The following is a 14,749-nucleotide window of genomic DNA, read 5'->3' as shown; positions in this document are numbered from 1 at the left end:
GCTGTATTTATATATATATATACACACACATTATACGTACATTCTCGCAAAATAGACGACTTCTTTTATCACCATAATCCACGTGTGCGAAGATTATACCATGAACGACGTAGTCTTTCATACGTAGGTACCAACGTGTTATAAACCTTATCTTCGTGAGGTTTGTATTTTTTATAACAGGTACGGAGTTCTTTATTGATATTTAATTTTGTACATTTTTATATCTGCGAATCTGAGCAACGATTTTTTATTCCTTCTTCCCAAAAAACAAAATAAAACAAACAAAAGATACCGAAATCTATCAGAATATCCGAACATTAATTATTACGAAAACATTCGAAACGTGTTTCATTTGACAGGAAATTTCAAATATCATCGAGATACTTTTTTTTATTCTGAGGAATCGATTTTTCGTGAAAGTATATATGTTACAATGGTAGAGAATTTTTTGCGAAAAGGTTGAGAATTTTGATCGTCAAATATTTTGAAATCTCGTCTGTACGCTTTCATCGCGCGTAAGTTCACGGAAAATTGGCCATTTACTTTATTGTCCCGGAGACCTGTGTATTATACCACGTGTGAAACATCAAAGACGTTACATGTATGACTTTGGATTTTTATCATGCTTCAGGGGAATGGAAAAGCAGTTTTCTTTTTATTCTCAAAGAAGCGATGCAACCGCAATTCAATCGTAATCTTACCCTTGAAAATAGCGTAAATTCCGAATCACCTCGCACGAGGAAACGAAAAAATGGGAAGAAAATTGTAGTCCCGCAGGTAAAAAGGAAAAACTGTGCAGGAATCCAACGCAGAACGAGGTTCTTATCTTAACGCGTCGTTTCTTGACGTACAAACGCGGTGTGTGCAGCATTCGGCTTGGTTAATCATTTTAATTAGAGTCCATTTGTCGGGCACGCATTTCGCTCTGTATTAACCGCGGCGCGGAATCGTCACGATCAGGCCGCTGTCCCTCCTCGTCGTGCGTCTGGTGAAAAAGAGGACTATTTTTACGGCAACGTGACGTCACCGTTTCGCAGCTGCAGCAACCGGCGGCACAACCAGAGTCGTGACATCGAGTCTCTCCCTTAATTTCGTTTAATTACCCCCCCGGCGTCGACCGGCAGCCGCAGCTTCGTATCTCCGTAAATTGTTATACTACGGGTTAATTTAAACCAACCCGAGCCTTTTCCACCGTCGTCATACTCCTGGCATCTCGACAAATTTCTATACAAATATTATACGTATACGGGTGCGTATGGATCTGGTGGAAAAACAGATGTTATTCAACGTGGAATGTACCTACGTCGTCTACTTACTAGGGTTTGAAGAATGGTTGCCAGTCGAGCACGCGTCTCGTTTTTCTGCGGGAAATTGGGAGATAGGGGGAAAAAAAAACGCGTCAAAGCGAAAACGGCGTGTCTTACGAAGAGGAGAGATTGCACGGAAAGAAAAATATTTTTCGATTTAAATCTACAGCAATTGCGGTAAGATTAAGAAATTCGATAATGAGAGTTACGATATGCGGATCTACCACGATTTATGTAGATTTCAATCCAAAGAAGCGGTGGTCGTATATTCACATTACATTTTTTTCCGACTGTCTTACGGAGTCCAATTTGACCGACCTTTCAACCTTGCAAGAATCGACTGGTTTTGCTGAAAAATTACGTAAATCGTGCTTTTTGACGTTCATAAACGATGAACATCCATTACGAATCTTTCGAAACCTCTCGAAGTCGTTAAACGGTACGACGGAACCTCGATCAACCGAACTAATTGTGAAAATAAATCGGATAACCGAAATGCAATTTTTATCTCAAGGTATAATAATACATACAACACAAATTTAAAACGACGAGCAGTCCGCATTAAACGTCTTGCAATTAAACAAATAGATATCGAACCTCTTTCAGACACCGGACGATTATTTTGTTACTTTGGTTTTGTACGTTCGTCTATTGTCAATTGACGAACGGCTGTTCCGCATTTTTTAGCATCAACAATGTATTTTTTGAGCCAGGGTTCGGATAAATTAACTCGTGGTTCGGATAATTTTTTAAAAAAAAATAATTAAATAAACACGATAACGTATATTTGCATTTGCATTCACAGCGGTAATAAATTTTCGTTGAACCATGAGGAATGATGAAAAATATTCGAAGGCGCGAGCTAAATTCGTTGTTAAATAATGATAACCCAGCCTGCGATTATTGTTGTCCGATAGATAGGCGAGCGAATGCTTCGGGTGGCATCGATTAGCTGTCGTTCACCGCGATGTTCAGGCACGGCAGGCAGCTCGGGGCGTTCCTTAACTTCATCCCCTTCATCCCCTTTGATGGTAACTCTGATCGCGTTTCCATCAGTCGCGGGGGTTAATTAATTGACTCGTCGCTGATGCTTCTTCTCAGTTCTCCGTGCCAAAGCAGCGCGCGAGCTTGCAAGCTGCGAAGTGCCGAAGGAATTGTGTCGGGGATATAAAGGGAGGGGAGAATGAGGCGAAGGAGTGAGTTGAAATCGAGCCGAATCGGTAGGAGAATATTTGAGGGAAATCCTATCGACGATTAATTAACCCGAAATCGAACTTTTTATCCCACCCATCCACGCCGCGCAACCTCGCTAATCGATTTATTATCGACGATTTTACCCAATCGCGATTCCAACGACATCCTCTTACAGCCTCTCAAGTTCGTTTCACTTTACACCCTCGCTCGGCTCCGCGCGTTGCGAGTAACTCGACGGTTTTGCACCCTCAATTTTACCTCATCATGCAGGCGCAGCTAGTCTTCCGTTTTCTTGAAAATATTCCTCACGTTTTCTGCAACCGTTATTTATTATTATTTCTTCAATGAGACAGGTTTTTATTTATACCGTTTTTCATAGATTTTCCACCACGCACTGAGACCGGGAAAAATTCTCGAAAAGTTCCATCGCGTCTGGTTTTTTCTTCAACTCGTGTTTGTAGTTTTATTTCGAGTGAAACTCCCGTTTAATTCGAAATCTGGTATCTTATTCTTGATTTTTAAAATCCTATGCGAAAGTGATTTCTTACTTGAGCATAAATACAAACAGGAAAAGAGAAAATAAGAGAAAATAATATATAATGAATAATAAATAAAAGAGGAAAGAAAAAGCGGAAGCGTCTTCGTGTGTGTATTAAAGAAAAGAAGAAAGGGTTTCGTAGGCGAAAAGAATAAACGCGGAATGTTAAATACATTTCATAAAGAAATTGTTTGTTTAATTTTATAAGAAATATTGTTTAGTTCATTGTAATAAAATGGTGTTTTTTTTTATTATTCTTATGCTTTTCTTATGAAAAAATCTTGCGTTTTGCAAAAATACCGTCGGCGATGGAGGGAAATGGAAGTCATTTTTGGATTCGGCACAATGGAAAACTTAATATTTACCAAAAACGTCTCATGCAACTGAAACAAAAATATTTTTATGCAGACCTGTGTAATTATTCGTGCATCGCTCATTATTCGTTTATTTTTATTACCGACTACGGGGGGATACGAGATTCTAAAAATAACATACGACGAATGAATTTCAACGGGAGGGGGAAAATTATAAGTATCATAATCCTGCTGCAGTAAAATAGAGCGAATCAGAGCTTTCGGCCAGACAATATAAGTGCGATTCGTTATTCTTGCCTTGTTTCGAATCCCGCTGTCTGAGGGATGAACAAATTTCCGCTTGCATTAACCGCGATTTAACGATAAATCAATTTTTCAATTCCCAACACCGCGACCAGGGATCGACAGGGAAAATTGACGCTAAATCGAATTACGTGTAATCTTATTTCAGATATTGACCGAATGATTGTCTTTAACCTGCGTCTCTTCTGTACTCGATACAAGAACAACTAAATACGTGAGGTTTCTTTTGTCTGGCTTGAAAAAAAAATTTGAGACATGGCAAGTTGAAAACTTTATTCTTATTCTTTCGCATCAAGTTCTACGCAAGTCAAATTATTGGACAATTTCACTCTCATACCGCTGAAATAATACCGAGAAATTCGCTTAATTCTCGTATAAATTATAGAACGTGAATATTTATTGTGCGCATACGTACGAATGACTGGCTGTAATTGGAAGCAAAAAGGAGAGATAAAAACGAATCGAAGATGGGGGCGGACAGGCGATGCTGTCAAAGGCATTAATTATTCCCAGATGCCAGTTTGTCGGGTCACTCAGACGTCACGCGAAGAAGCTGTCAAGATGTTCGCTTCGTAACGTCGAGCTATTGAGCGAACGAGAAAAAAAGGTAGAAGAAAAAGTAAGAGAAAAAACAAACAAGAAAATAAAAAACGAAAAGAAGAACATGTACCAAGGAATACGAAGAAGAAAAACGAGAGGCAATAATAAGTAGGTAAAGAAAAAAAAAAAAAGGAACAACCTTGTCAAGACGTGTAGTACGTAGGTGTGTATAGGTTTCGAAGTTGTTATTCTAAGGCGACTCGCATTATCGAGGATCGTTTGTTCGGTTAAATTCAATTCAATTCAATTCACCTGCGTGGAAAACGAGTCGGTACTTTTTTATTTCCACTTCTTCCTCTCCTTCTTCTCCTTCTCTGGATTCTCTTCTCTCCTTCTTCTTCAGTCTCGTATTACATAAATACAGACACGTATTTCTGAGCCAATGACGAAGATCCGTGCCGCTAACAACGTTTCAAGCATGAAATCATCATCGCGAAGTTCAAAGCTCTCGGTTCTCGTGAAGACGGGTCAGTTATATATTGAAAGATGCGACCGTGTGCTCAGAAGTCCAGAGACTGACGCGACTGTCCGCATACGGTGTCGATTCTCTTCTCTTTTTTTATGACTGGATATTATTACATTTTTCTCCATTTTTTCCCCCCTCTTCTTCCTTTTTTTCTCATTCTATACAACCAGTCTTTTTTAATGCTCTCCTTTTCTTTTATTTTCAAAGCTATTTTCGTCTGACCGCGCCACGGAATATTACGCAATGCAAAAAATTTGCAATCCGTACAAGCGGTAATTGTATATGCACAAATACATACGTATAATTTTATAAAAACGTGGTATTTTTCATTTACTTTGAGAGAAAGTTTGAAGTCTACGTTATCGCGAGATCGAATTTTTATGCTCGATATTTGATTCTTTAAACCGATTTTCTGTATAACCGGGATTTTCGATCTCGTTTACTAATTTGTATTACGACAAGGGAGACGGAGAGAACGAATAAAATAAAATTCAGACACAATTGGCGGAACGCTGTAACCTTTTCTGTGAAATCTGCTCTCTTATTTCTTGTGTTTCTGTTCCATTCGGAGAAAAATTACTCGCTACGCTGAATTCGTATATGTATAGGCTATTCCCGTTGATGATCGTGGGTGAAAAGCAACGTGGGTGCCAGGTATACCTGTACAATGTTCCTGGACTAAGTGGACGCTATGCGTAAAACGTAATCCGATTCGACCGGCGCGGCGGCTGTTCAGCTCGTTAAAGGAAGAGCCAATTTTCACGTTTCGGAATAAAGTAGATAAAACGAGAGAGAGAAGAGAGCGGAAAAAAGTAAACGAAACTGACGCAAGTGAGAGAGAGAGAAGAAGAAGAAAAAAAAAAGAAAACGATAAAAGTATACACAGAGAGTTAAAAACCAAAAAGGATAATAATTTTTTAAAAGCACTAAAGTGAAAATTTCCACCTAACGTCTTTTTACCCTGTGCAGTAGTGGTTTACAGCCGTTCCCAACGCCTGTGGAACGCTGACTCGGTGGAAAAAGTGACTGTATAGGTATAAGGTGAGAGTCTAGCTCGTAGATTGGCTTGGAAAACCGACTAGCCATTTACGTTTTTCTACTTATCTTGTCAGACGTTGTTGAAATAAGCAAAAGCAGAAGTTAGAAGAAGGCGAAAAGCATTTTACTTATCAACGAATATCGTCACGTTTGCCGTGTTGAAATTTTACAATCACATATTTACAATCACAGTCTTCGGTCCCGTGGAATTTTGACATTTCTTTGCGAAATTTGTCTCAACGGATGTTATGTTATTTTAAATTGTTGATAGCTTTTGTTTCATTGACGTCACCTTGTGGAAAATCTTATTTGTATAACCTCATCGACTCGTAACAGACACCTACGCGACAGGATTTTCAACGTTTTCAATCTCTGCAATCCTCTAGTTTTTGTTTGTTTTCGTCCATGTCCTGTCGATCCTTCGTCTTTCATCGAAGGTCATTAAATCGTCGCCGCTCGCGCGTGGGACACGGTGTGAGATAAGATAAGGAAAAAGAATATAAAAAAAAAAAAAAAAACTTAGAAAAAGCGGAAGTCGATCGGGGGGCCGGAAGTCGGCCGGCGTAAGATCCGTTGTATTATAAAAATTCCTTTCGCTCCCTATCGTTGCTTGACCTTATTTTCCAGTTCATATTATTTTCCCTCTGCATAATCTCAATTTTTTTCCTCGCAATATTTTCTTACTCCATTATCTTCGTAATCCTTATTATCATTATTATCGGTATCGTTACGCAATATTCCGCATAACGCGTACCTCACAGGCAGCTAGGTTGGTACTTATCGCTATTCGAGTCGCTTAATATTATACCACGGTGTTTCCATGCAACCCATGTGTGTACGTAAATAGGCATATGGATACCTGTGTATTGTTTGCGTACCAGATGAAATTACCTGCACCCCTAACGGAATCCAGACTCCGTATCAGGCAGATATACGTGGCCCGGTTATGTACATAAATTTATGTACACCGTGTATATAAAATTTGATGCAGCATTTCCAAAGCACGGACGATCCGGAACTATTGCATGATTAGGTACATATGTTAGAGTGTTTCAGAAAAAAATGATTCGCCATTTTCTACCGTGGCATTGTCCGATAAGTTTGTTTAAGTCGAAGGAAAGATTGTGTGAAAAAATGAGCGTTCTACGGTATGTGGAACATGGCGCTCATTTGATTTTTCAATCTTTTTCACATTTTTCTGGGATTTGTTAAGAAACACGTTGCAGCACTTCGATCATTATTTCTTTCCTGACATTTATATTCGACCCAAGGATCACGATCCGTAACACAACGACGTATCAACCGGGAATCTTATTCTCCTAAGTTGAAAGTTCGTATCGAATTATAAATATTTTATGAGATTGAATTAATAACGATAAAGTCGTCACGTACACTTCTCAAACGTCAGCTGGAGAGTTAATATTACAAGCGTGGTTCTTCCTAGTGGCGTAAATTGACGTTACGATCGATGCAAACAATAAAACAAAGATTTGTTCACGATACTTCATAGATTTCAAAAAAATTTACAAAAGTGAAAAATTAACTGAGCGCGATCTTTCACGCAGCGTAGAACGCTCATCTATTGACGGAATCTTGCTTTAACGTAAAAAAACCTTTTAGGGGATGCCATGGTGGAAAATCGTAAATCATTTTTTCTGAAACACCCTAGTAAACAATATAAACATACGTGTACGTTGAATACACGTGGCGTGTATCTTCTCTGATTTCTGCACCCGGTTCTGTAATTCGCGTTGGTATTAAAATATTTGTATAATATTATACAACGTACATTTTTCTTGTAAGTCGACACGTAGCATGTACTCGATACGTGTAACGTACGATGCAAACGCAAATGGGAATTAGGTATGCCGTGTAGGAGCTAAATCTTTAGACGTTATTCGAATTACCGGGAAATTCTCGTCGCTGGATTACGCGCTTTACATCTGGCTAAGCACTTAATCCGATTCTATCGGTTGGAGAAACACCGATTTCATACCTACACTATTTTCCCATGCATTGATCGATACACACATGTACGCGTAGTATTTAATAGGCAAATTTCAAATCAATTACACGTTTGAGAAAATTTCTTGCAAGAATTTAAACACGATTTTTTCTCAATTCTTTCGTCTTCCTATTTTTAGAATTTAAAAAGAATATCGAAATCTGACAATCTTCTGTTATGAAAGTATAATAATAATAATAATAATAATAATAATAAAAAAAGTAATAATAAATCAAAACGAAACAGAAAACGCTAGTTAAAAGACCATTATAACGCGTGTTTCCGACACTTCTAGCTATATCGTTATAGTTATATGATACGCGACACGATATCGCCACGTGTAACATAAGTTGTGAGATGTATATATATGTATATATATATATACACGCACATAACGTGAGACGTGACGTCAGGTGGCAGGACGACCCTCGACCCTGCAGTACATCACGTATATATAACCTACGATTTTGGTGTTTTTTCTCTACTTTTATTGCGAGTCCCAGGAGTTATTAATTTTTTCCAAAAACAATCAGACCCCGTACATGCGATATATTAGACGAATCTTCTTTTCGCAATTTGCTTAATACCGTACAAGAGTGGTTTATATTTGGGTGCTTGTGCCGGCGAATCATGAGAAATATTTTCAAGGAGTGTCTAACGCACCTTGCGCAACTTGACCTGTCGTATAAACTCGCAGGACAATTTTTCTTATCCTCGGGCAGTTGTTTTTTTTTCTTCTTCTTCTTTTTTTTTTTTTCTTCACTTTATCGTACTAAAATGTCTCAGCGATTTACTGCGTCTGTACCGAACTTTTCGTGAAGAAGGCGAAACGAAACTGCTTGGGAAAACAAAAAAATGAGGAAAAAACAAAAAAAAAAACACGGTGAGGTTGGGAATTTGAACTCGAAATTTGTCAATTTATTTCTCATATTTCTTTTAAATGTTTTTGAAACTCGTACACAGGCCTGTTTGTTAGAAAAAGAAGAAAAATTTTATTTCATTGTGTAATTTGGAATTTTTATCGATCCGTTTCCAACCTTTTTCGAAATCGAAATCTCGTGCAAATGTATAATGAATAATTCAAGAAATTCGACGAGATGTTTGTATGAATTTTTTTCCACGTTTTCTCTTCGTCCTGCCTCGCATCGCCTCGCAGTCACGTTTGAATTTTGCAATTTTCACACGTCTAAATCAGAACCACCATCCTGCATCGCGCAAACTGCGACGGTGAAATCCTTGAAAAGCAATTCTCACCAGACTGGAATGAATTTTGATCCCTCCGTCCGTCATCAGGCATTTCACCCGTCCGCTTTTTTCGTATGATAATTTCGGTTATTCTGCGATTTCAAAATGCACGCATACGCAGTAAAAATATCCGCGCAGTCTTTCTCCTCGTCGAATTTTTACTGGAATTTAAGGTGACTGGGTAGGGAAAATAGGCCGAAAATCGGATAGAAATCAAATGGCATTTGTAAAGAACTGAAACAACATAGATATATTTTCTTTATGGAACATTGGAACATTAGACGTACGGTTTTCTTCAATGCTCAATATTGTGTTCTATTATAATTTTTTTTTTTTCTACGCTTACAACTGATTTTCATCGGCAAAAATATGACAAACAAATTGGAAATAAGAAAAATTGCGAAAGTTTTTTCCGTAGTTTACGAAGGCGTACTGAATTTTTACCACATTTTCAGCCGTCAAATCCTTTCTAATCCCCTTGAACTCAATTTTGCGAATTTTTCAGATTTTAATAACAGAATAGAACAAAAAGGGGGAAAAATTTGAAACTTTTCCATGCCTAGTCTCCTCAACCAACTGCAATCGCGATTGTTCGCGAAACTTTGTTCACGAGTTCGAACCGGGAATTAATTTTTTTTCCCACCTCTTACAAGACGCCTGGAACTGAAATTTTTTTCTCACCTCATGTCACAGACGCAGACATCGTAATATTTCGGTATTGAATTTTGGACGTTGGGATTTATTCGCTTTTGCCTGAGAAATACTTGTTTTCCTCGGTAAAACAAGTTCTTCTATCATTTTCGTACGTCAATCATAAAGGCTCGCGAACCGAGGTGCGCAAAGCCTGCCTACTTCGATCTCTCCTCGCCTCGCCTCTCTATCTCTGGAAGTTTCGAGGAAATGGAGCACGAAATTAGAATCAGCCCCGCGGACTTTAGCGCGGATCTCGAGCCGTCGCTTCCATTTTTCGAGCCCGACGAATTCCGACGGTATCGCGACTATGCCGCGAAGAACTGAAACAAGAAAAAAAAAAAACGAGTCGTTCTTCCTCGGCCTTGCTTATTAGTCCAAATTTGCACGCGTTCTTAATTTAATTACAAGTTAATGTGCGAGCTATCCTTCGAGTTATACATATTTAAATAACGAATCGGTCGAACCGACGAATTAACCTTATTTAAATTCGATGATCTACATAAATCAACATTTTAATCAGCGTGCGTTCTGCAGACTTATTCAGTTGATCGATTGATTTATTATACCGTTCCGCAATTTAAAATTTGAATAATTCTTGCAGGGAGCAGATAAAAAACAAACACTAGAACGATGAGAATAAAAAAAAAAATCGATTCAATTATACCTTCATTACGTAACAACTTCCTGCTTCGTAAAAATCCAACTTTTTCGTCTGTCCAAATTCTCAAGTCGATTTCGGAACACTTTGCGTCGCGGTGATCCGTCTTCCGGGTGTAACAGGTACACGATTCACTCATATGGGGATAAAACCATGCAGAGAGAGGGAGAATGAATCACTCAGGTGGTCGGAACCGCGACATCTGAGAGCCGAAGTAAATCTCTGAGAGAGACCGACTTGACTGACTTACTGACTGACTGACCTCTGAACCAAATGACGTAACTCTTACAGGAGGAACATTATTTTTTTACAGATGTATACATGTATATGTTGCATACCTGTATTTACACAAGTACGTACGTGTAGCGTCGAGTTTTAAAGAGCTGCCGCAGACTTTCACTCTGAGAGTTTGGCTCCTCTTGTATGCACGGGTATATGTACGTACACACATGACGTTATAATTATTATTAACTCACGTCATCGCTGTGCACTCAGGTTAAATATAGTTCGGGAGATCGGCTGAGGTTTAAAAAAAGAGACGGTCAAGTTTGATGTACTTATTGAAAATGGAACACGATTTTTGACAATATATAGAAAATACTCCGCGAACCTCACTTGATTTTTTCTTACTGTAGCAATGACGTTAAAAACAGGAACAGCCTGTTTATCAGCAGAGATCAATCGATATTCAATTTATACTCTTCGATTTTTCATATACCCAGATTGTTTGGAATTTGATACAGATCGCTCGAGTCTCGTAGAAGCGTCTCACAATCGGTTTATCGAAAACATGTATACGCAATTTTACAATGCATAATTCGAGCCAAGATCCAGTCTCAACGGATGAAAAGATCCACTTACATTATCGCCCGATCGATCGATCAATCGATTGTTTCAATTCCAGCGACTGTTTAACGAGCAGATTATGAACAACTTGTAATCCGATGCATCGAATATGTGCTGGACACGCGATTACAAGCCGAATTTTTATTCGATTTCATATCGCGCGAGGAATATCGTACGTATATGTATTTTTGAATAAATCAATGACGCGATTCTTGGACGTTTTTGCCGAACCGGTTTCACGTGTATATCATCCACGGTCCATTACGAATTACAATTACATATACAAAAGATGTGGCAACTCGCGTGCCGGTGTCGATCAAATCGCAGCCGCTGCGCCACGTTAGAATAAGGCCAAGGTGCGAAATAACCCGCTCACGCCTTATTGTCATAATTATTCCCTGAATTATTGTTACGCGGGTTATTATTGCTCTCGGAGTTATCACGATCCGCCGACTTGCGAGAGCGCGAATTAATGTGTCGGGTTATTTTTATTATTCAACGCTACGGGATCCCGATAATCGCTACTGAAATCCTCGCTGCTCTCTACGTAACGGCAGCGAGGAAAGATGGATTACGTAAGACGATGATTTGCTTGGATAGCACTTCTTCTTGGAACTCGTATAAATAAATTCTCATCCGGAACACCGATTGTTTTTTAATAATCATTATTTTACTTTCAGGTAAAAAATGAAAACAGTCAAGGACTGAGCGGTAACCGAAACAATAAATTTCAAAAAAAAAGACAAAGCTCGCAGACCGTATACCGAAATACATCGATCACCCGCACTCGAGTACTCGAGGAATCTCTCTAGGTTCTCCCGTTAAATTCGGATTGGGGATTTTGAATTGATTCGAGGATTCGGAGCAAGCTCGATCCGATCAAATCCACACTGCGCAACGCAGCCGACTAGCTCCTTCTCTTCTCGTTTCGTTTGATTGTTTGCCATTGAAGTGCACAGACGTTCGCGACGCGGAATCTCCGAGTTAACTCCCTGGAAAGCTGTATCTAAGATGTGTGTACATCATACGTACATGTGTGTTTGTATACGTATACATAACGTACGCCTCTAGGTATATGGCCGATGTGGGAAATGGAATTTTTATCCACTTTTCATTCGCGGATTTTATTGCTGCCGCTGGCGGTTGTATGCGGGTTATTACACGTGCATTTGTATAACTCGTATACCGTCGTTTGGTCTCGATCGGAGTTGTATCGCCTTTGGAATAGTGAAAATTGACACCGTTACTCGAAGGTTGCAATGTGAATGCAAAGTTATACACTGTTTAAAGTCATTGCCAATTTACTACACATTTACTGTAGAAAAGAGTTGACTATTTGTCAAATCAGTTTGCAAATTTAAAAATTCGGTACAGCCACGTAAATTACTATGTAAAATTTTGTAGAAAAAACACAAAAAGTAATTCGACTTTACTAAATTGTGTACTCAATTTACTGTATGGTGAATTCCCGGTTATTTCCAATACAGTGCAGAAAGGTCCATACGGAAATTTTTAACAGTGTGCTCTATTCTTTTTCTGCTTGTACCATGGCCTTCCAACTATGCCAGACATCTGTTTAATTACTGTATAATAATTCAATGAGCGAATTGACTAGACGGATTTGGTGGTACATTCAGAGAGATACCGAGACACTGGGTTTTGAAATAGAATCGACGTTACACGCGATGTACGTGAAACTGATCCGGGTATACAGGAGAATGAAATTGGAGCGAATCAGACAAAGCGAGGGTAAAAATGTTCCCAATTAAAACGGAGAGGAATTTTTTTGATTAATACATGAAAGGAATAATTTTTCTGTACAATATTATATCACGCTTATGAAAATAAAATACACATTGTAGAACGGTGAATAAAAATTGCGCAACGCATTCAGTTTTTTTCGTTCCACGTGTTCAATTTCACTCGATTTCAATGTTCAACACGTCTTACGTCTGATGTAACCGATGTTCAATCGGCTTGAAGAATCAGTGATTCGATAAAGTTCATACGAATTGAACATAGTTTTGAAAATCTCACTAGATTAGGGAAAACCAATTTGAAATCGTTTGGCGGAAATTGGCGACCAAGTTTCTTCGTTGGTGGATCATGTCATTTATCGGATTCGAAAGAGACGCGATCGCGGCAATTTCACGAGTGGGCGTAAATAACGGGTCACAGACAAGTTTGAGAGCCTGCGGGGGGTGTCTTTGGACCATGGACGTAAAATCGGCGACTAATCGTTAGTCAGGACTCAGGACAAAAGGTACAGGAGTAAGTCATAGTCCAAGGAGGCGGCTCGTTCCGTTGCCAATAACGGTTCGTCCTTGTTAATCCAGGGAGCGATTCGCAGTGGTGGATACCCGCGAAACGTTAACGAAGATCCAGGGAGCCGAGGATGACAACACTTGTTGCTCTTCGTCAAAGAGGAGAAGGGCTGGCTGCGCGTGTCAGGAGGAAAACCGAGGTCTCGGGAAAATATCGAGTATCAGAAAGCCAAAGGTGCGTGGAACGGCGAAGCGGTTGCGAAACTATCGTGATTAAAAGCACCTCGCGTCGGTATTATTCGGTTCAGAAGCTCATTGCCTAGGCAGAGTCTTCTCGCCGTTACATACGGGCACATCGGACTCCAACGTCACGCACGCTAATCCGCCTCTCGCTGTGGGCGAGACAAAAACAACCTGCCGAAAAGTGAAAAGATGAAAAGTTTTCAAGCTGGAATTTAGTTATTTTCGTTCAACCGTGCATCGAGTCGGCTGAAGCATTCGGGTTGTACGCGTCTCTTTGGGGCGAAGAGACGTCGCCGACCCGAGGGACTTCGGTCCTCCGGTTGCGTTGGACGGTCACTGGACGTCTTACTTTGGAAACAAATCGTTCAAAGCAAATCACTTGGGCTCCGGTGGAAGGAAGAGGCGAATCCTAAATCGGGCGATGCTGTGGGCGACATCTGACTGAGCTGATGTTGGACTTTGACAAATGAATATAATTAACTTGTCGTTGGTTGGTTGGCTTGTTCGTTCGTTCGTTCGTTCGTGAACGTTGGAGGGATACGGTGCGTGACCATGAAAAATAATATCTGTGGTATCGGGTTCGTTGACGCCTGCGAATTGCGTGCGGTTCATCGTGTAACGCCTGGGTATTTCGTAACCCAGTAGACAACTTTGGCATTCCGAACGCGATCGGAAGAGAACCGAACCTCTCTCCTTTCAGTCTTCGCTCTTGGTCCGCTGCACCTCGACTAGACAGCATCAAGGTTACGAGTGCCAATCCTCGTAACTCATCGCCCGGATCAATAGAAAATTCTTACAGATATTCTATTCTCGAGCGTTTATACGAACCAGGCTTCAGCTCGAACCGTTCAACGGATCCTAACCGATAAGGTCTGGCTGTATAAACGGCTTTACCTGTCCATACGACTCGTGCTGTATTATCGCTCCATCGATTTTCACCCGACTATTTATGGGGGTCAAAAACGTGCCCGCTTTTGCACGTGTACGGATCAATCAACTCGAATAACATTGAATAATATAACGGCACATTAGTCA

At 39.8% G+C, this 14,749-nt stretch overlaps 2 protein-coding genes across 4 annotated transcripts in view; both read left to right on the top strand.

The window, feature by feature from the left end:
* The window catches only part of LOC138191193 (atrial natriuretic peptide receptor 1-like), a 49,569-nt gene extending 36,892 nt beyond the window's left edge, over positions 1–12,677 (top strand). The window contains exon 5 of the mRNA XM_069137446.1: positions 11,888–12,677. Coding sequence (XP_068993547.1) covers positions 11,888–11,898 — 11 coding nt within the window. The 3' untranslated portion in view covers positions 11,899–12,677. The remainder of the gene's footprint in view (positions 1–11,887) is intronic.
* LOC124222390 (atrial natriuretic peptide receptor 1) overlaps positions 1–14,749 on the top strand; it is a 104,109-nt gene that overhangs the window by 8,355 nt on the left and 81,005 nt on the right. The window lies entirely within an intron of this gene.

Source organism: Neodiprion pinetum, chromosome 6 (assembly GCF_021155775.2).
Source record: "Neodiprion pinetum isolate iyNeoPine1 chromosome 6, iyNeoPine1.2, whole genome shotgun sequence".
In the NCBI taxonomy this organism is placed as follows: domain Eukaryota; kingdom Metazoa; phylum Arthropoda; class Insecta; order Hymenoptera; family Diprionidae; genus Neodiprion; species Neodiprion pinetum.
Note: the sequence above shows the minus strand (reverse complement) of the source record. Positions and strands in the feature narration are given on the sequence as shown.